The sequence below is a fragment of the Thunnus thynnus genome, chromosome 1 (assembly GCF_963924715.1).
Source record: "Thunnus thynnus chromosome 1, fThuThy2.1, whole genome shotgun sequence".
Taxonomy (NCBI): Eukaryota; Metazoa; Chordata; class Actinopteri; order Scombriformes; family Scombridae; genus Thunnus; species Thunnus thynnus.
In genome coordinates this window covers 9,645,066-9,666,453 of record NC_089517.1, presented here as the reverse complement: position 1 = coordinate 9,666,453, position 21,388 = coordinate 9,645,066, and the positions used below count along the sequence as shown (strand labels likewise).

Here is a 21,388-nt window from a genome sequence, read left to right as displayed (position 1 = left end):
TAGCGGAGGCTACGTAGCAATTTCTCTCTGCTTTTACTAGTGTGAGAACTGCTACACTATGATTTTATCACTCAACATCAAAACACCTGAGGGGAGCTATATTTCTTTTATCCCACTGCACCCTTCTAATAGATTGGAAGATATTAAGAATCTGAGTACAGATGTCTTTTTGCAATTCTGACTAAGAGCACAGATAGATAATTTACTGAGCCCCAGCAGAGCAGTTGGGGGTTAAAAATCTATGTGCTTAATTAAACAGAAAATTGCTCCATGAATATACTTCACAGTCAGTTGCTGATATATATTCCCTCTATCCATGACAAATGGCTAGATGGATTTTGGATGGGCAACACACATCTGGAGTGTGTGTATATTTACTGAGATTCCTCCCTATGTGTATTCAGTAATGCGTATCTTAATGTAGTTTGAGAGTTGAGATTTCATTTGGCTGATAAACAGAATGCAAGCCTCTAATAAGCACATGCACATATACACAGCGCCTTGAGAATAAACTACCCGCAGCACAGTTTGACCTGTAAGGTTAAATAGCTTTCTTGATTTACATACTGGGAGAAAGTAGAGTGGAACAAGACCAGCTGGATTTGTTTTTTAACTTCCAGGAGGCTTATAAGTCAGAGGCCCAGTAAGAAAAATATTAACTGCTTATATATTCTGATGCAATTGAAGCTTTAACCTTTGTCACACTCTTTCTAAGTTTAGATGGGAGCATCATCTAAAAGACTGAGATGGAAATATATGTGCTAAATGGCAAAAAAGAGGTGGGAACTGGAAAGGAGGGGGGATTAGATTGGCTTCAATATGATTGCTGTGATTCAAGATCATCTGCTGTGCGAGTTACCAATTCCACTCTCTGCCACTTTCTGCTCTCCTCTTCCAACATCCTTACATCCTTTAACTTTCTCATTCTGCTGAAATGACCAGACTGTCTGACTTTTAAGACCCCTTCCGGTGAGTGAAACACAACTGATTTCCAGGCTGAGCAGAGGTTGTTAGGCTTTTATCAAGGAAAGTAGGTCAACGTGTGAGTGCCAAGTGTGCCATTTTCTCCAGGTATGGAGTGGCTAAGACTAACAGTGAGAGGTAACACTGTTGACTGTCTGTAAGCTTGCCAGGCTGATGATGAGATGCTGAAGTCTTAGTCAGGGGGAGGCTGGGATGCCAGAGGCAGGATTCAGTACATATAATTGCTCTACTATACACTGATATGTATGTGATGCTAGGCAGCCAGATTCAGAAGAGAATAGCAGCAAAAATACGGAGTAAAAGATAAATGTATGTGAACGTTAATATGGATGGATTAGCTGGCAACACTTGCCACTGTGGCCCCTAAAAGACACTTCAGGAGGTTTTTTTTTAACTGTGATTCCCCACACTTCCACACTTTCTACAGAAATCAGTTAATAAAGCCCCAGCAGACTCTGGAAAATGCTCTTAAAGCTCCAAAGGTTTCTTTCTTTCCAGCATTTCAAATGGGACTAATGGTGTTTCTACTGACTGTCATGGGTGTACAATTAAAGTATGACAAAAGTATAAAGTATGATATTATTATGACAACCCTACTATTATTCATAATGGTAGGGTTACATGTGACAAATAAACTTGGTTGATTGACTGAACCTTGAAGCCTCACAGCAAAAAGGACTTGAGTTTGATTTCTCCCCTTCTTCTTAAAGAAGAAGTTAAAGAAATAAATCGACAAGCTTTTATTATGTGTGGTTATTGTTCAGGTGTCAGATGAGGTGGTGGTTTTCAGAGTGTGCAGACCGTAGCCGTGTTTCATTTAACCAGCCATCCCTGACTTTCCCTCAGCGCTTGTTGTTGTGTGCTGCATCTCATTTGATTTTTCAATCAAAGCATCACCCCTAAAGCCTTGAATTGAAAAACTGACAAGAAAGTGTGCAGAGCTGGCGGTGGGGTTTTTTTTTTTTCCACCACACATTTCTATTTCTTCAATTTTCTTTTAAGGATAACCTTACTGTTAGTCAACAAGGAAATCCAAGACATATCTGGATCATTTCAAATTCTGCTTATTGCCTAAAACCTATCAGTAGAATTCCTTTGAAAGTTGTGGTAATACGATACCCAAGTCTCAATACAAATACAAAAATAATGATTTTTTTTTGATACCTTACTTTGAGAAATATTAATAAAAAAGTCAAGGTTGTCTAATGTTACAAGCAACTGGGCCTGAATAAAATACTGTCAAAATTTTGCAAAACTTTAGTTCAAAAAAAACAACTATCTGATCAAAACAAGTAGAGATTGCAATTCTAACCACAGCTTTCAGTACTTGACAGTTTTTGATTCAGTGTTAAACCTCAAATTGCAAAACTTTAAGCCAATAACGTAATGAAAATATGACTAAATAATATCAGTTAGCTTAGCATAATCAGATTTCTCCCTCTTATTGTAAACTGCATGGATACTACTAATCCTAAAACACACATATTTCTCCGGGTATGCAGATATAAATAAAACAAAGTTGTTCACAAAGGATTTGCAGTTTATTTTATCTTTTGGCCCCTAAAACTGTTATTTTTGGCAGTTAAGTTGTTAGAGCTTGTGATGCTACAGTGACTTCCTGTTTACATAGTTTGTTGCTTCTAATTAAACAGATTTTTCCTAGCAACTGATTTACACATTAATAAATCATAATCACAATATTAATACATTTAATTTGTACCTCACTTTTTATTCATACTCAAAGTGAAACTCAAAGTGCTACAGTATTAATAACATAGAACACACAACATAAAGAAAATAGTAATAAGAGTTAAGATGAAAAAGCTCTCCTGAATAGAGAGGTTTTCAGGCCTTTTTTTTTTTTTTTTTAAAGAGTCTAGGGTCTGTGCTGCCATCAGATGGTTAGGAGGGCTGTTCCAGACACGTGGTGCAGCACAGCAGAAGGCTCAATCCCCCATGGTGCAGAGCTTGATACTGAAGGCCCAGAGGAGCAAGCTGCTTGCAGATCTGAGGGTGCAGGTGGATGTTAGTGGTATGATCAGTAGGTACAGAGGCACATGCCCATTGATGGATTTGTATGTGAGAAACAGGACTTTGTAGTCATTCCTGAAGGAGACAGGGAGCCAGTGCAATGAAAACAGAATTGGTGTTTTATGTTCATGTTTTCACATTCTCATCAGGATCCTGGCAGCGCTGTTCTGAATATACTGGAGCTTCTGGATGCTCCTGCCAGGGATTCCTGTGAAGAGCTGCATTGCAGCAGTCCAGTCTTGAGGAGATAAAATTATGGACAAGTTTCTCTACATTTGACAGGATTAGAGAGGGGCAGAGTTTAGAGATGTTTTTCAGATGGTAGAAAAAGGTTTTGCATAGATGTCTTATACGGTCAGCAAAAGTCTGCTGAGGGTCAAACCTAACACCCGGATTAGTGACTGACGAGGAAAGGGAATGTCCTGGCCATCAATGGTGAGATGAGGTAAGGGGGGATGACTGAAACTGATGTGGAATGCCAATAAGGAGAGCTTCAGTTTTGCTACTGTTTAACTGGAGGAAATTTGTGCACATCCAGGCCTTTATCTCCTTAAGACAGGTGCTGAGGTGTGACACGGCTGCAGAAGAGCTTGGGGCAGCTTTGATGTACAGCTGGGTATCATCAGCATAGCAATGAAAATACATCCCATGTCTGTTAATGACACGTCCAGGAGGGAGAATGTAGAGGGTAAACAATATGGGGCCGAGAACTGATCCTTGCGGAACACCACAGGTGACAGGGAGACCTGCATCCTCCCAGTGAAACCACTTAAGTGCAGTGTCTGACAGTCTAATGGTGGTGTGGAGGCGCTCTAAGAGGATAATGTGATCCACAGTGTCAAATACAGTACTCAGGTCAAGGAGAATCAGGAGAGAAGATAACACTGCATCCACTGCCATCAGCAGGTCATTCACAACCCTGAGCAGCGCTGTTTAAGTGGTGTGTGCTGAACGAAAAGCTGACTAAAATTTTTCAAATAGGATGTTATGTTTAAGGTGGTTCTGAAGCTCAGAAGCAACCACCTTCTGCAACACATTGGACAGGAAAGTGAGGTTGGAAATAGGTCTGTAGCTGGCACGAGATTCTGGATCCAGGCTGGGCTTCTTGAGGAGGGAGCGGGACTGCAACCTTGAGGACAGATGGAACAATACCAGTTTGAAGGGAGAGGTTGACAGTTAGAGTGATCAGGGGGCTGAGAATGGGGATGTATGATTTGAGCAGAGCTGTTGGAATGGGGTCCAGTGCACAAGTACAGGGTTTCATCTTCCTGAGGATTTCCTCAATGTGGCTCTGCCTGACGTCTGTAAAATGGAGTAGAGATGGCGAGCTCCCTGATAGAGGGTCGATGACAGGAGGAGGCAGAGAGAAAGAGCTGGACATCAGAGAGCGGATGTTGTTGTCCTTGGCTCTGAAAAAGTCAATGAAGCTGTTACATCGCTCTTCTGTAGCCTCAATTGGGGAAGATGATTGTGGCTTCAGGAGATGATTTATGGTGGAAAAAAGACACTTAGGGTTTCCAGGATTGTTATCAATTAGATTGGACTAGAACTGTGACTGAGCATCTTTAAGGGACTTTGATGAAGTCCTTTGATATTGACGGAAGGCCAGTTTATGGACAGCGAGCCCACAGTGTCTGAAGCATTGTTTCAGGACACGTATAACTGTTTTTATTTTCTACATGTCATTAGTGAACCAGGAAGCTGCATAAGCTCTGTAGCTCTGTAGCTGTGTGGCGGTGCAGGACATCATAATTAAATCAGCTGCGTCATTTGGGCAGAATGACAGTGTTGGTAACAGCCACAGTTATAGTCACACAGTTGAGATCATTACAGCAAACATAAGCTTAAGAAAAACTTCAGTCACTAGAGTCTGTCAGTGACAGTGCAGCTCTGGGTGACTTCCGCACTGATAGAGAGTGCAGGGGAGCCAGATGGAGTTATATGGCACGCCTGAGCTAGCAGGCTGGAGGAAGGCCACGTTAATCACATGAGCAGTGGAGTTCACAGTCAATTGTCTATTTAGCCAAGATGAGCCTCAGCCAGTATGCACCAGCATTCCCTCATAATCATTCTTGTACTGCACTTTGTAGACGTGGCCTTATTGCCCTGTCAGCTCCAGTATTATATTTCCTTAAATAGCATTACACTCACAATGGGGAACTACCCAACACATATCTGAAAATGCACATAAATACAGCAAGGACTGGAAAACATGATTTCACAATGTCACACTGAAAACAAATCAGGAACAAATTGATCTTTATAGAGACTTTACAATTTAAGAATTTGATCTAATCATTTTAATCTTTTGAAATATTCCTACATGCTTGTAAATCGTGGTATTTCTATGTCATCCAGTAATTCATTTACACTGACATAACTTTATCAAACTCTATCAGGTTTTTCATGTCTGATATTACATTATACTTTCTGTTTTATGCCCACTTAACAAGGAGTTTATTGTATCATTGTATCAGTATAATTACATTATTACATTACATTAGGGACTGTTTGATTATATAACAGCATATCCTCCTGGCTTTTATTACATTTTATCTCACCAACTGTGTGTGCATCCTGTGCAGGGGTTCTCCAAATAAAGAGGAAGCGATTTGTTTGTTGGATGTGTCAGCCAGGGGCGGAAATGGATTAGTCAAACTTGCACACTGTCAGAGGAATATTCAGAACACACCTACATAAGGTAAACCCACGGGAATAGTACAGTACTGAAGAGTCCTGACATTAAAGGGACATTTCTTTAGTGCCTGTGTACATGTTTTCCGCCCTTAAACATATGTGCGAGTATGACAGATATTCAAAATGGGAACAGTTGGAAACATGTGTCTTTTTCTCATGGTGGATTAGCCAAAGATTTATGCGGCTGACAAACTCCTTCACAAAATGTCATAGTTCAATGTTACCGTCAACAGGGATAAGGACCCAAATGCAGACAAACAGATAAGCAGGCAAGAATGGCAGGAAGCCAACGATGCCCTCATTGGTACAAATTCATATGGTACAAATTAATTGGCATTATCTGGCTAACAAGGAGGGTGAGGAGAGTCTTCAAGACAGCATTAGCTGATTTATTTGGTACTTGGGAGCAGCGGAAACAAGCAACACTGACATATTCTCACCCTATAAGTTGATATGGTGAACTTGTTGGAAAACAGTTGCCTATTTACATATCCAGCAGATACGTAGTGATATTAGCATTTGGAGTCATGAACTCTAATGCAATGTCTAATATTCACTCTCCTTTTAGCTCTGTTTTTGTTCTTCACCAACTCCTGATCTGACTTTTTAGCTGCTAAATGCTCCATTGTGTTCACCAGCTAGTTGCTAACTTTGCCCGTCTGTCATTTGGTGCTATAGTGTACAGCGGGTTTTGGTAAAGTTGTGGGATGTAAAACCAAAACAATGAACTAAAAGATGCTGAAACTCTTCATTGAGCTGAGTGAAACTGCAGAGTCAGGTGATAATAATCTGTGGGCGATACCTTTACCCATACAAGTGGTCATGTGATCTGTTGTTGACATATGAATATTGATTTTAGCTACTTTAATGAGTAACTTAAGCTGTGGTTAGAAGTTTGCTCTGTTGTACTTGTAACCACACCCAGCAGTGATGTCACAGTGTACTGACCACACCCCATTGTACACTTTTATATCCCTGCAGCAATGTAAGAAGTTAAACTACCACAGGTTAACAAAAACAGAATTTCAGCTTGTGTTTAAAAGAGCATAAAATAAGCAAGCAAACTTCCTTTAATACTATTACTCACTGAAAATAGTGCATCTTCAGTGGTGACCTCATCCGGCACCAAAAAGTCTAACCAAAAATAAAACCACAAACTTTGTGCCCGTCCTATCTAACCACAATGCCTTTCTCGCCATCACCTGTAGATAATTGGTTTACACTAAATATCGGTCCCTCGCTGTACAATGCCCTGTTCTAACAACCTGTTTCAACAGGAATTACATCAGAATAAGGAAATAAGGATACCATTTTATGAAACATTTAAAAAGTTGCTTTTTAATTGAAAGTATGAAGCTAATGACTAAACTCAGAAACAGCTGTACTGGTAGGTGGATAGTTCAGGTAACTGGCAGAAAAATGAAACAACTTGTGGACAAATCCTGTGAATAGGGGGATTATAATACATTATAAATTGTCTCTTGTTTCCTCACACAGCTTAGCACTTCATTTTTCTTATCTTTATTCTCCTTGTTGATGTTTCCCTTGCTTTTAAAGCACATCCTTAATGTCTGAATTAAATGTGTTTAATTTCTTATTGTCTTGGTGTATTTTTAATGTGTTTACATTTTCATGGTTGTGTGTTTTTATGCTTCCTTGATGCAAAGAGAATTTCCTCTTGTGGGACAATAAAGATCTGAACAGAAATGAATGGTGGATGGCTTCACAATGACACATCCTACACGCCATCTTGTATCTTTTTGGGCAGTAATCTCTGCTGCTTGGTGCCATGAATTGCAGGAGTCTGGCAAAGCAACTATAAGTCAAAGAAGATCAAATAAAAGATTTGCGGGATGAGATTTTTGTGTCGCTAAAATTGCCTGACAAATCTCTTTTTATACAGACTTCTTTTTTATCATAACAAAACTGTAATTTACATTCCTATAGTTTATAGATCACAGAAGAGTCACCACTTGCAAGAAGAGAGTAACAAGGTGATGCAAGATTAAATTTGTAGTCTGGTAAATTTGATTACATTGTGCTTTATTTCATAGCAGTTTGAGTTGATTAATTCCATTTCACAGTCTTTATCATTCACAGATGATTTATTGTTGGTTGTACTTCAAGGCTTCTGCATTTCAAAATGTTTGTATAGAGAGACAAGATTATGGATGAATTACAACAGGTTTATGTAAATCTCACTAGACTCAGAAATAGTTTTATTATCTAGAATTTAATTTGAGTGTCCTTGGTGTCTGAGCTTTAAAAAGCAACTTCAACCTCTTATATGATGTTTGTCAGATGAAAATGTTCATAGAGAGTAAAACCAGTTATTACTTTCCATGTAAATTCATCTTTTATTTGGTGTACATAAAACAGCCTGGTATGCCTTTCATATCTATGAGCATAATAGCCTACCTCCTGCTAAAATCCCAATCAGTGGGACATGAATGCTTTTCGCTGCTCCATTATTGGCTCTTTGATTTAGGGTTCAGTCATGTGAAACCGTGCTCCTCTCAGCCATGATGAAGAAGTTATTGCAGTCCTACGGGAAACAGTGAAATGTGTTTTTGTTATTTTCCTCCTTTTCTCACAGTTTGTAAAAAGGAAAAATGGGTATAGCTGTAAATTAATTCAAATGAAAAGTGGATGGGGGCAGTTTTGAATTAGTTCAAATTAATTAATTGGTCTTTCCAAATGGGCTGCTGGTGTGAAACTTGATCGGTGTTAGAAAGCTTCCACTGTTATAAGAGGCAAGGAGGCTCTGACAAAATGTTTTCAATTAACAATTTTATATGGGTAGCATATGTTCAGTACCATTGGCTTAAAGACATTGGTTTGTCATAATTACCATTCCTAATTAGTAGTAGATTCTGCTGTGCCACCTATCTAACGTGCTGCTAGCTCTCTGCACTGTGGCTCTGAGAAAACCAGAGAGGAAGGTGCTGGAGGGAAGTCTGGTGTTTGCACTCGCCTTAGCAACAAGGGGCAGGATGTTTCGCATCTTTTTATTCCCAATCTGAAGGTAGCAAACAGCCTAAGGTGAAGCATAGTTTCCTGTTTACACAATGGCTTGCTAACAAAAGCACAATTTTGGTAAAAACATGCATGTCTTAGGCTTATTAACTTCAATTTTATTTCTATTTAAACAAGGAATGAAAACTTGAAGCTCTTACAAGGCTATACATTTGTTACCAGACAATGCACACACACACACATACACACACAAGAATACTGTAGCTGTGTTAAACATTTTTAAATCCAACTGAGGTTTTTGCAGCAATGAGAGTGTTAACAGTGCAACAAATACTGAAAGTGCTGAAGCTGTAAATGATAATGTGCAAGAGATGTATTATCCAGATTATATATAAAAAAACAGTTTAATTCCTGCTGCATTTAAGTGCTCTGAAGTGGCTCTCAGAGAGAAACATTTTCAACTCTCAAACCAGGGGGTGACCATGACAATCAAGGATGACATTTGCCTTGCTGAGCAAATGCCTTTCAAAGATTTCAGCCAGCTGAGGCCAACTCCAGTAATCTTGCCTGCTACCTTCAAAAGTCTCCTAATCTCTTTTATTGAACATACCCAGTTTCCAAAACCAGGACACCATGCAGAAGGTTGATTCAGTGAGACAATGAAATGACCTTTTTGCAGCTATTATCAGTATGTGCCTCAAAATTCATCTTAATGTCAATAAGGGTACCAGAAACTTGAAGCTGCCCACCAGCTTTATTGATCGTGTTCGTGTATGTGTGGGGGTGGATGACGGTTGTCTAAAATCAATAATCACACCCTTGGTTTTTGAGGCATTCAGTTGCTGAGAAAAGTTGTCACACCAAGACACGTGTGGGACACAGGGCACGTTCAAAATAAGTCCCTGTCCATCCTCTACCTCCCACCAAAGGTTACCAATGACTGAATAATGAGACAAGTTGATAATAAACCTGATTTCCCGCTGACGTATGTCGTTTGCATATAAAATATGAAAAGAGGTAGCGCACAGCCCTAAGGAGAGGCGGTGGATGAAAAGGGTGAACTGTTTACTCTCAAACACTACAACCTGTTAGTAATAAAAACTGCTCTCCAGCCAGTTCAGTTCATATTTCGCTTGAGTTAAAAGCTTTTCTGCTAATGAATGAGGTTGGACTGTGTAAAAAAAAAAAAAAAAAAAAAAAATCAATAAGCAGAGCCGTGCAGAGGCCTTTCCACTATTCACACGGTTGGTGTAAATGTGGGATTTTCTAGCCTTGCCTCACTTTATAAGCAAAATGTAATAGATTCATCACTTTTGCACTGTTGTCACATAACAGTTTCTATTCATCATATGTTCTCTTTTCATCATTACTAAACATGGGGCCTCTTTAATTCATTAGCGCTCTTTAATTCATTTGCAATGACCTTGATCATTCTTGTCAGTTGAGTTGCTTAAACTTAACCTGACCCTGTTGAGGGTGGCAGATCACAAAAAGCTTACATGAATCAATTTGAACCAGTCATGGTTTGTCAGCGCTGTCCTTGATGTTTTTAACAGGGACTTTATAAGTCTTTGCTTTTCACATTGATCTCTTCTGATGGTGGAGATTTTTGTGTACAACAAGTATATTATCAAGCTGTTTAATTCAGCCAGGATCTGCAGCCAAACAGCAGCAAAGCAGCCCTGTTCTCAGAAGTTCATCAGTACAGACACCCTAGAAGTGTGTAGGCTGGGTGTAGATATAAGTAAAAATGTCAGATGTAAACATTAACCAAATGAGACATGTCGACCATCAAAAATAATAGAAGCATGCCTCGGGCCAGTCTGTGGCAGAAGTTATTAACTCGCCAAGTTTTATTAAAAAGTTGTGTGAAGACGTTATGGCCTTTAAACATGTAAAATATTGAAGTTTCATTTTGTGTCTCATCAGCAGATAACTTTAAAGCTACATTAAGTTAAAATGTTGTCGTATGGAACCTACTGAGAATCATCATCCAACTCTGCAATGCAATGCAGCATTTAGCTAAATTTAACTAATTGTTTTGGTTCTCAGGGTGCATACAGACTGTGCAGTTGTGTCCCTTGAACAAACCCACCCATATAAAATTACAGGCTTTCCAGCAAAGAAGTTAAGATACTGTAGGCCAAGTGTACACTTGGTACATCGGGATCAGCTAAAATAATCCTGATCAAAATCTGATTGTTTCTTTCCACAACTTTCAATCATATCATATATCATATACTGTATATCATCATATAAACTTAATAGTTGTTGAACTAGCTCATTTGAAATAAGGTGTATCAAATGGTGTGTGTTAAATCAACATTTAGGTAAGTTTAAGTATCGAATTGGACACGTTATTAAAGGAGGTGTTATTAAAGGCCTAATGAAATGAGTGGCATCTAGCAGCTCAAGAGTAGATATTTTTCTCAGGAGTTGGTAGAAACAAATCAGAGCAAAAAAAGGAGATTGAATATTGCATTTATATTCATCAGGTGACCAGAAACAACCGATAAATGTTGTTCTGTGTCTGCTGGAAATGGTGTGTGGTGCATGCATAATCAGTCGACAAAGTTCTTTGATAGATTGCTTTTAGAGTTTGCTTGAGAGGGCAGGTGATTCTGGCCAGGACACGACCGACATTTTACAATCATACGTTTAGAAATTCTACTCTATAAGCCGAAATTGAAAATATGCCACGTTCGGACAGATAAAGATTAAAGCTGTAACTTATTTAAAGCAAAAGGTAATACAGATCAAAGTATGCAATATATTAAAAACCAACAACCTTTAATCCTCATCACCAGAGCAGATATAAAGACTGGGATTCATTCTTCAGGGACAAACTGAATACATGATTCACACATCAAAATGTCAGAAGAGAAATAATAGATGAAGCATGTGAATTCAAACCAGCATTCTTTGGTGTGGTACCACACTCCCTGGCCTCAAGACTTTCACATTTCATTCATGTATGTATGAGAATTCAGTTTATGACCTTAATCATGTTAATATCATTATATAAATATGTATTCTTGACCCATGCTGGACGGAGCGCTCGTAACTGCAATGAGATCAGAGCGCTGATATTCATGTACTGTGAATGTAGTCATTAAAAGCACCTGTGTCATACATTGCAAACCCAGAAGTCAAGTACATCTACTGCACATGTATATTTTATTGGGGGAAATCATTCAGAGACGTTCTTTCATTGCCATATCATCAAAATATCGGTATAAATGTTTCTGCTCCACTGTGCCAAGTTTTCTGTTCATGTTGCTGATGCAGTAAAGGCAGTTCAGTTAATAGGAATTTATTGAAGAAAGCTGTATGTTCTCACACACAGAACAGTCGCAGTCCTGGGCCTTAATCAGTAGACAGTATCAGAGGCTCCGCTTCAAATACACAAACCTGCTGTGAGTGGGGGAGGCAGTCCAGATGGTCGCATCAATTTCAACACTGCAAATCTGTGGGAGTGTAAAGATGGAAGCTGCTGTTTTTGGGATGGGTGCTAATCAAGACCAGTAGTGATCAGAGTGAAAATAGAACTGCTTGTAAAAGCTGATAGATGGAAGGATTTTTTTTTTTTAAACTTCAAAATGAACTGCACAAAAAAAGGACCACATTTCTGAAACTGTGATGATGACATGTGGTGAGAAGTCATTCCAACATTTATTCAGTATTCTAGTGCTGAATTACTGAATCAATTCATTGATTTGTTGAAGGACCAAAACTGAGTTATTTATCAAGTGAAAATGCTAAACATTTGCTGGTTTCAGCTTTTCAAAGGTGGAATTTTCCTGTTTTTCTCTCTTTTCGATCACTGTAAATGTAGAAATCCTCTGATTTTGGACTTTTTGTCAGACAAAATAAGCAATGTGAAGATGTCACCTTGGGCTCTGGGAAATTCGTATTCATAAAAATGCGCATTTCTCACATTTTTTTTGGCAGTTTGGACCAAAAAAAACAAAAAGAAGATTAATTGATAGTTAAAATTAGTTGCTTTGTGCATTTTAATTGCATTTCCACAATGTGCAGTACAGGGATACAAAAGGACCTTTATTGTCATCTCATCACAGTTACATTTATACTTTTCAGTTCAGTGCTACATATGATGACATGAAATTGTGTTTCCTGGGGCTTTGGTGAGAAAGTAGCATAATGCAAAATAAGTATTTAAACTTTAAAATAATTTAGAATTCAAGGATTAAAAGTTTAATGTTTAAAAAAATATAAATAAAAGAAATAAATACAATACTATAGTGTGCAGGGTTGACTTGGTGCAGACAGTTGAAACTGTAGCAGCGTTCATGAACATCGATTATGCAAAAGATTGTTTAGTGATGTACATGCATGTTATCCAGTATATATATCCCCTTTCAAACATGCACTTAAATGTTGATGAAAATTTAACATGTCGGTCTCATGTCTATCTATTATTATTGTTACCAAGTGACACATAACATGGAACAAATGTGAATTGAATGTTGTTGTCATATAAGCTTAAAGACTGCAGCAGCACAAGGTAAAATATACAAGACAGAAATTGAATGCAAATTGTGCTCACCTTTCATTAAGAGTACTGTAGTAAATATATCACTTCATTATCGTCTCTCATACACAGGAAAAATCTAATCACTTTAATAATGAATGGGATTCTTTCCTCTCGCTGTACAGGGTGAAATAGATAAAACTCCTTGTCAGCCACAATAATAGTCAGACCAGCTCCCCCTCCCTGTGTGTTCGCTTTTCATTTATTCATTTGCCGTGGATGAAATTATGTATATCCAGCAAAACGCTTTAGATAAAGCTTGTGAGCAAATAGAAATGAAATGAGTCACAACCTAACATTGTCGGACTCTAAGAAATAGGCAGCAGAGTAAATGAAGAAATTGATGAGAAATTTTATGTGAGGATTCACCAGTGAGCAGAGGCGTCGAGTGTCCCTGGTGCTCAAAATGGTCATTAATTAGTGCTTTAACAGCAAGAAAACACTCTTCTTCTTCTTCTTCTATGTTCACATTACAGGCCTTGATGCTCAATTTAGATTTTTTTTAGTCAGATCTGATCTGTATGTGTTGATGGTTCACATTCATGTTTGTAAGTGACATCAGGGTCAGACTCCCAACATATGCACTTATGAGTTGCATAAAGCAGTAGCAGGCTATTTATAACATACATAGGCTAAGAAATAGATATCAAGTTAACAACAGGTGTACTTATAGGGTTTCCTAAAATAATGTAATAAATACATAAATAGCCAAGAAATCGTTATTTGTTTGACAATTGTTATGGGCTGCCCGACTCTCAGCACACTTATGCCACAATTGGTAACTTCACATATAAAACAAATATGACATAATCATATGTCATGAATGTAGTTTATGACAAAATGCAATGCTGTCGTCATGAAACAAAACAGCCAAAACTTAGTTTTCACACTGCACAAAAGCTGCAAATGTTGATGATCTGGAAATGTGAGAGCTATTTATAGTCAATCATCCGACATTGTGTTCACAGCTGATCTGATGCAATTCACACATCAGGCTTAACAGTCAGGATTTCATGTTACTGACACAATTTCAATCAGGAGAGACAAGTGAATGGAGAAAAGATAACGTTTATTATACGGATAGAAATGATAGTCATAAAAGGCTTTGGCGCTTTGACTCCACAGGGACATTATCCCTGAGCAGCCGCTAGATAGACCCCCCCCCCCCCATGGAGTCCGGACACTGGTGGTGGTGGCTGATGACTTCAGATGAGACTGATAGCTGATGAAGTGATGAGACTGATGATCCTGCAGAGACTAGGGTGGATAGAGAGAGAGATATATATTTAAAAAGGCTCAATCTGCACCTCTGACATCGGCAGCTTGGAAATTGAGCGAGCATGTGTGAGAGATGAGAATGACAGGGCGGTACGAGCAGTAAACTACGGGCCCGGGCATACGAAAGGTAGTCTTCCTGAGTTTTTGAGGTGTTTTTTCATTCTGCAGCTTCACATTAGTGCTCCATATGTATTCAAATCCAAAAATGTTGGTCTTAGTACATATGTTTTAGTGTCAAAATCCTATTTTCCGAAGTCCTTCTAAAAACTTTTCCCCATGCGACCTGATGTATGATGACAACCGATATAAACCCCCCTAGCCCACTTAGCCAGTATGTTTCTATTGATCATTTCTTTTAGTTTTGTAATCTCTCCTCTGCTTATGAGCTTATGAATCTGACCTCAGAATATTTGCAACCATCTACTCCCAGCATTCCTTTTTCATCCATCACCCTTCTTACTGTGGCCGATATTCATTAGAGAATACACTCTGGTGCGTAATAAGGGTCCACTGTGAACAACAGTGACCCAAAGACCCTTCACTTGCAAGCTGCTGAAATCTCCCAGCCATGGTAGATAGTGAACAGAAACCTGCCTCAGTGACTGGAGCCCCTCACGAGTGCTTTTTATTTTCGCCTTGCCCTACTTCCAGCTCAAGAGCTCATTAAATAAGATCTTGTGTTAAAGCTGGAAATAGAAAGAAAAGTGGGGGAAAAACAATAATCTTGTATTTAGCCATGTAAATCTTATTGCCTTTGGGGGTCTCTGGCAAGTGGCCGTAGAGTGTTTGTGTTTGCATGTATGATGGATGTTTCCTATAGATGTGTCTGCAAATTCTTACTGAAGCACATCATGAATTTGTTACTGTTTTTCTCCTCCCACTATCATGTCTGTGCCTCTAAAGGCAAACATGCTGTGGTTCATAAGAACAAATTTTCAAAGAAGTAAAAACAAGAATCCACACAGGCTCTGGACTCCAAAAGGAGATTTCTTCTCACAGCAGATGAATTCTTCAAACGGTGGCCCCTACTGACTGCAATTGGTCTTGTATATTAAAAACCCAACCTCTTTGGTGGAGGTGATAATTAGTCTTATACTACAAATCAGTCTGTTTAATGGGAAATTTATACTTCCTTCCTTTGAAATGTACAAATAATCAGATACCACATAGACTCAATCCAAAACTGTTTTTTATATTAAAATGTCCCAAAGGGGCTACTGTCTAATAGAGGGAAAAAAATGAAAAAAAAACTCTAATCAAATTCATAACTGAACCAAAGAGAATATTTTAACCTTAGCCAAATTTATTTAACCTCATTCTCACACCCACAACTGAACAAAAATATAAATAGGTGAGGCAAAAGCAGGGTCTCTATTTGTAGGATATGAAATGAATATTTCAAGTTTTCATAGGATATGTTTCCAAACAAGAGATTATGGTTAAGATAACACATTGCACAGCTGTTTTTTTGAACATCATGTTACATCTTCATTGCCATCAGACATCACTGTGCTAATAATGTTGTGCTTGAATCTCATGAAGTGCTTTCACACTAACCCGTTTGGTACAAATTTTGGTGTTTTTGTCCATTTTGTTTCAGTTTGTTTAACTGAAAGTTGTTAAGTGAACCAAATGACTGCGGTGAGACTGTTTGAAAAGGTGTGTTGCAGAGCGAGCTCAGGTGAGGTTTGCTGGTCGTGTGAAAGCAAATCAGATCAACTACAGGACTTTGTAAATACAGTAAGTGGTTTGAGCATGAATTCAAAGGCAAAACTATCTGCTGATCTGATCTGCTGATCATCAGGGTCGTATTCCAGAAAGAGGGTTTAGTGAAAACTCTGAGGTTGTTAACCCTGAGATGAGGGAAACTCTAAACTCTTGAGTTGGTTACCACGGTAACTGACTCTGTGAACCTAACCCGCTCACAGGCAGGTTTTCTTCAACAAACCCTGAGTTTCTTTCTGTGTCTTCTCTCTTACAGAGCAAGACACGCTGTTCCATTTCCTCATTCCTTCAGTCCGTATCAAAGCGCATTAATTAGCGGAGGTTTACTGTCTGTCACAATCAAAATCCTGGTTGGATGTTAGTTTGTTACTCAAGGGCTTTCAGTTACCGCTTTTATGCAATTTCAATTCAGTGTGCTTTGTTGGCATGAAAGTTTTGAGTACAAAATAACAATAATATGAACCTTAACACAACATTAAGATTGATATGACATTAATTTTATATACACAGTATAACCTTTGTGTGTATGTGTGTGTGTGGTTGTGTGTGTGTGTGTGTGTCGAGGTAATTGATTGTCCCTCAATCTGTGATATGTCGATACGTATTGTGCAGAATTATATACCCTGTGTCCTTCTCCTACAGTAGAAGGATTTTTCATTTTTAAGCTCTTTGAAATCTGAAATAACATTGAACTTGTTAAAGAAAATGTTCCTTATTTCACCGAAGGTTTTTACATTGTAGGAAGAAGTGCATCTCTGTCTCAACCTTACCTGTCGAACAGTGAGCATATATTGTGTTTACAGGCTCAGTGAACACAACCTGGCAGACAAAAAAATCATGGCAACCAAAAGTACTTTGTTAGGATCTGTCTCTGCTTTCTATCTCTGACAGCACAGATATCCTGCCAATTCATAATCTCTTTTTAGGGCCAGATAACACTCTAATATATTTTGGCTTTCAGTTTCTTCTTCCCATGTTCCAAATAGGTTTCTTTACTTTGTGTTATAATAGGGTTTACTCTGATTGGTGCTTGGAAAGCAGTGTTGGTGTGAGACTGCCAGAGTGTGTCTGAGAGAGGGGAGTTAGTTTGAGCACCAACTGACATAGGGGACTTATTTCTGGGCTCGGCTCTTGAGTTTGGAGGGCTTTGGAATGGAGGGTGTCTAGGGGGCTGGATTTAAAGTGATTAAAAAATTTGAGTGCTCTCTTTTGAATGTTAATTATCAGCGGATATCTGCCTAATTCTGCTCTACGTGCATTTATTGCACTTTCTTTTTTGTACATGTAAAATCTATCTGCAGAACTCTGTATATAAAGAGTCTGTTGGATGTTTGTCCCAGAGGGTATTGCTATGATGACTGAGCCCAGACATCACTACCATACAGCACAACGGGCAAGATGACACTATCAAATAAGCCAGATTTTAATTGGAATTTGGAAATTGTAAACTTGTCTCTTAATTGCATTTAGAGCTCTTGGAGCTTTTCCTTTTAGTCCATTCACTGCCATGTTGAAACTCCCTGATGCTGTTATGGTTATACCAAGGTAGGTATAGGTATAGGAGTCATTAGTTTTCTTCATATTTACTGCCAGGACCCAGTTCTGACAGAACTTTTCTACTATATCCAGCTGTTGCTGTTGTCCTTGTTCAGTAGGAGACAGTAGAACAAGGTCATCAGCATAAAACAGAGACTTCACCTCTCTATCTAGGATGGAGAGTCCAGGAACATTGATCCAACTGAACAGCAAGTTCATTTATATACACATTAAATAAAATCAGACTTAAATTGCAACCCTGATAAACACCTCTTCTCTGGGTGAAGAATTCAGTTTGTTTGTCTCTAATTTTAACAGCACACCTGTTTTCCAAATACACTGATTTAGCCAGATCATACATTTTGCCCCCTATACCACAGTGTAGAAGTCTGTAATAGAGTCCTTCATTGCAAAATAGGGTCTAAAGCTTTCTTGAAATCAATAAAACAATATGAATATCTTACCTGTTTTTGTTTGGTGCACATGTTTGTTAATTAGTGTGAAAGGTATATACATGGTTAGTGGTGCAGTGTTCAAGATGAAGTATTCGTCAAGGAAATCTAATATTCTTTTATTTATTTATTAGAATAATTTATTTATTTACTAGAATAATTTACCTAGATAACTACTGATGCAGACGCCACGGTAGTTAGTAGGGTCTGATTTGTTCCCACTCTTATGAATGGTGGAAATGAGTCTTTTGCACCAGATATCAGGAAAACATCCTGACTGTAACACGATATTGAACAACTTCAACACTGCACCAACACTGGAGTGCTGCATTTGAGTGTTTCATTTTTAATACTGTCTGGACTACAAGCTTTCCTTGGCTGGAGAGATTTTGTCTGTGTGGTCTGTGTGGTGGTTGTCTTTATTTGTTTCTTCTAATGTTTTTCTTTTATAATACTGAAGGAATTAGATTTATTGGTATTTCTTTGTACAGATTTTCAGAATTTGCTCTCGAGATGTCACCATTATGGATCGGATTTGGCTGTATTTTTACAGTAATTTCATCTGACTTTTTAACTAAGAGGAACAGGGAGTCCCAGTTAGATGAACAAGGCTCAGCGATGCCGCTGTCTAGCATATACTGAACTTCAGCCTCCAACTGTCTCCTCTACTCATCCCACACATGATAAAAGTGCTGCTTGATGGGCTCAGCATCTTCAACATCTATGTCCTGCTCTATTAAGCTTGTTCGGGATGGGGTATCAGAAAACAGTGATGGATAGCTGTTGATTAGTTCGATCAATTCATTACGTTTCTCCGCATCCAAGCAAGTGACGAGGATATCCCTAATTTTTCAGTGTCTCCAACAATCTCCATTTCATAAAACAGAAGAAAATAGACTGAAAGCATAAAAATATGCTTTTACTCATGCATAGCACAAGTGAAACACGTAGACAGCTGGATTGATTGATTCAATCAGATGCACCATGAGACGGACGACTGAAAAAACATGGCCGAAACACTTTCTGTGTAGACATGGTGTTAGGTTGCTGAACTTTTGTGGTAAACCTGCTTCTAAGTCTTTGCTCTGCTATCTCGTTTGATCTTTTATCCCAGGTTTTGCTGCTGTTCTGAGATTTTGACAACAGATTTTTTTCATTTTGATTTTCCCTCTTCAGCCTTTGCACCCCCCTTACTGGCATGCAGTTTAAAAAAACAAAAAAAAAACAAACAGAAAGCCACAACAAGTCTGCACCTATTTTTTTATGCACCACCATGTATGAATGTCTTTTTTTGTTTAGGACAAGTTTGACTTTGTTGTTGTTATACACTGACAGCTTGACGTCTCTTTGTGTTTCCCCCTGCAGTTGGGAGGATGTGGCATACTGGGAGTGGGAGTCTGGCTCTCAGTGACCCAGGGTAACTTCGCCACGCTTTCATCATCCCTTCCCTCCCTGTCGGCAGCCAACCTGCTCATCGCGGTGGGGACCATCATCATGGTGATTGGCTGTCTGGGCTGTGTTGGAGCTGTCAAAGAGAGCCGTCCTCTGCTATTGACGGTAAGCTATTTACCAGGATGGTTTTTGATGTTCTCGCTGACTTCAAACACAAGGCTGTGTTGATGTTCTGATGTCAAATTCTCAGATTATATTTTCTTGTTGCTGCTATGACAGATAACGTCAACAACTTTGTATTAAATAATAAACACTCTCATACAGCATGGATGCGTTTCTGTCTCGGTTCTCTCGATCACTGATTGATATGACAAGCTGGTGATTCCACCTGTATCAACTTCTTGAAAACTTTTACTTAGTCTCTTGAACAGCTGATGTGTAGGAGATCTTCCCAGAGGAAAATATCTTGTTAACAAGAAGTCTTTTAATTTTTCATTTCTTGTTTGTTTGTGGTAAACAGAAGCAGACCTACACGGGTCTCAATAATCACTATGGCTCAACAGATAAAGGAAAGATGATACAGTAGAAACAAAATCCTGACGTCTATTATTTAAAATATTTAAGCTTATTGAGACATTCAGACAAATGACCACTATCCACCCAACAACTAGAGAGCTGGCTGCTAACATCCTGTCTGAAAATGATGTGATATGTTCAGCTAACATTAAATGATTTATTTTGAGGAAGACCCAGCACAAAATAACTCTCAAATATCAGAATGATACAATTTCTAAAGGAACCATCGCAGACTAAGCTAAAATACTACAGATACTACAAAATACTCTTTCTGGTTAATGCACAATATGTTAAAGCAACATGAATAACTTGCACATGTTCATACAGACAACTGCAGTAGGCATTTAGCATTTTCTGTGCATTAAAGTGGTAAATGACAATATCTTGTAGTTTATCACAGTACATATCTCGTGGCACTTTTCATAGAAAACACTCCCGACCTTCATCAGGATATCAATAATGGAAAACTAATTCACTCTCTTTGAATGGTGCATTAACTTACTGTAATCTGATTGTAAACCCAGTGTGGTTGGCTTTACTTCTTGATTATTGATAATATATATATGGTTGTATGTCGGCGGCCACCTCCGACTATTTTAAAAATACATTACACAAACCTCATGACATGTGCTACATCTGTGTGCACACAGGGATGCTGTTTCAGTAATTTGATAAAAATCAATGAAAAATGGCTGAGACACAGCCAACAACAACAACACAATACAATTACAGTAGCTTTATGCAACAAAGAAAAATCAATTCATTTTTCTATTACAACGACAAGGATATTTTGAATAATTCATGGCTTCCCTGAGCTTCCGGGACAAAACCTTTAGGGACCATATGGGGGTATAGATCTCCGGCCCCCCCTTGGACCCACACCAGAACCCCACCGACATGGTTCCTCTTTTTTACCAGTTAAATGTCTGGAGATATTTCTAATAGCTGCAAAATTCTGAGTAGACCAGCGAGTACATGTTTGTCTGGGGGCTTAACAGCTGTTGTAAGTCATGTCAAAGTACATCTTGTACATCTTACCCATGTTGTACAACCCATGTTATGATGACAACACATTTTTTTTAATGACATACATAAATGATCACGACAATGACCGCTTTTCAGTCAATATGTTCTCAGAACAACGTACAGCACTGTGCAAAAGTTTTAGGCACCCTAGATGTTTAGATTC

The 21,388-nt window shown here is 38.6% G+C and overlaps 1 protein-coding gene across 3 annotated transcripts in view; it reads left to right on the top strand.

Annotated features, from left to right (window-relative positions):
* Positions 1–21,388, top strand: part of tspan4a (tetraspanin 4a) — a 144,749-nt gene that overhangs the window by 75,652 nt on the left and 47,709 nt on the right. For all 3 annotated transcript variants that reach the window (XM_067578684.1, XM_067578595.1, XM_067578511.1), the window contains one exon: positions 19,597–19,788. In XM_067578684.1, the coding sequence (XP_067434785.1) occupies positions 19,597–19,788 (192 nt within the window). The remainder of the gene's footprint in view (positions 1–19,596; positions 19,789–21,388) is intronic.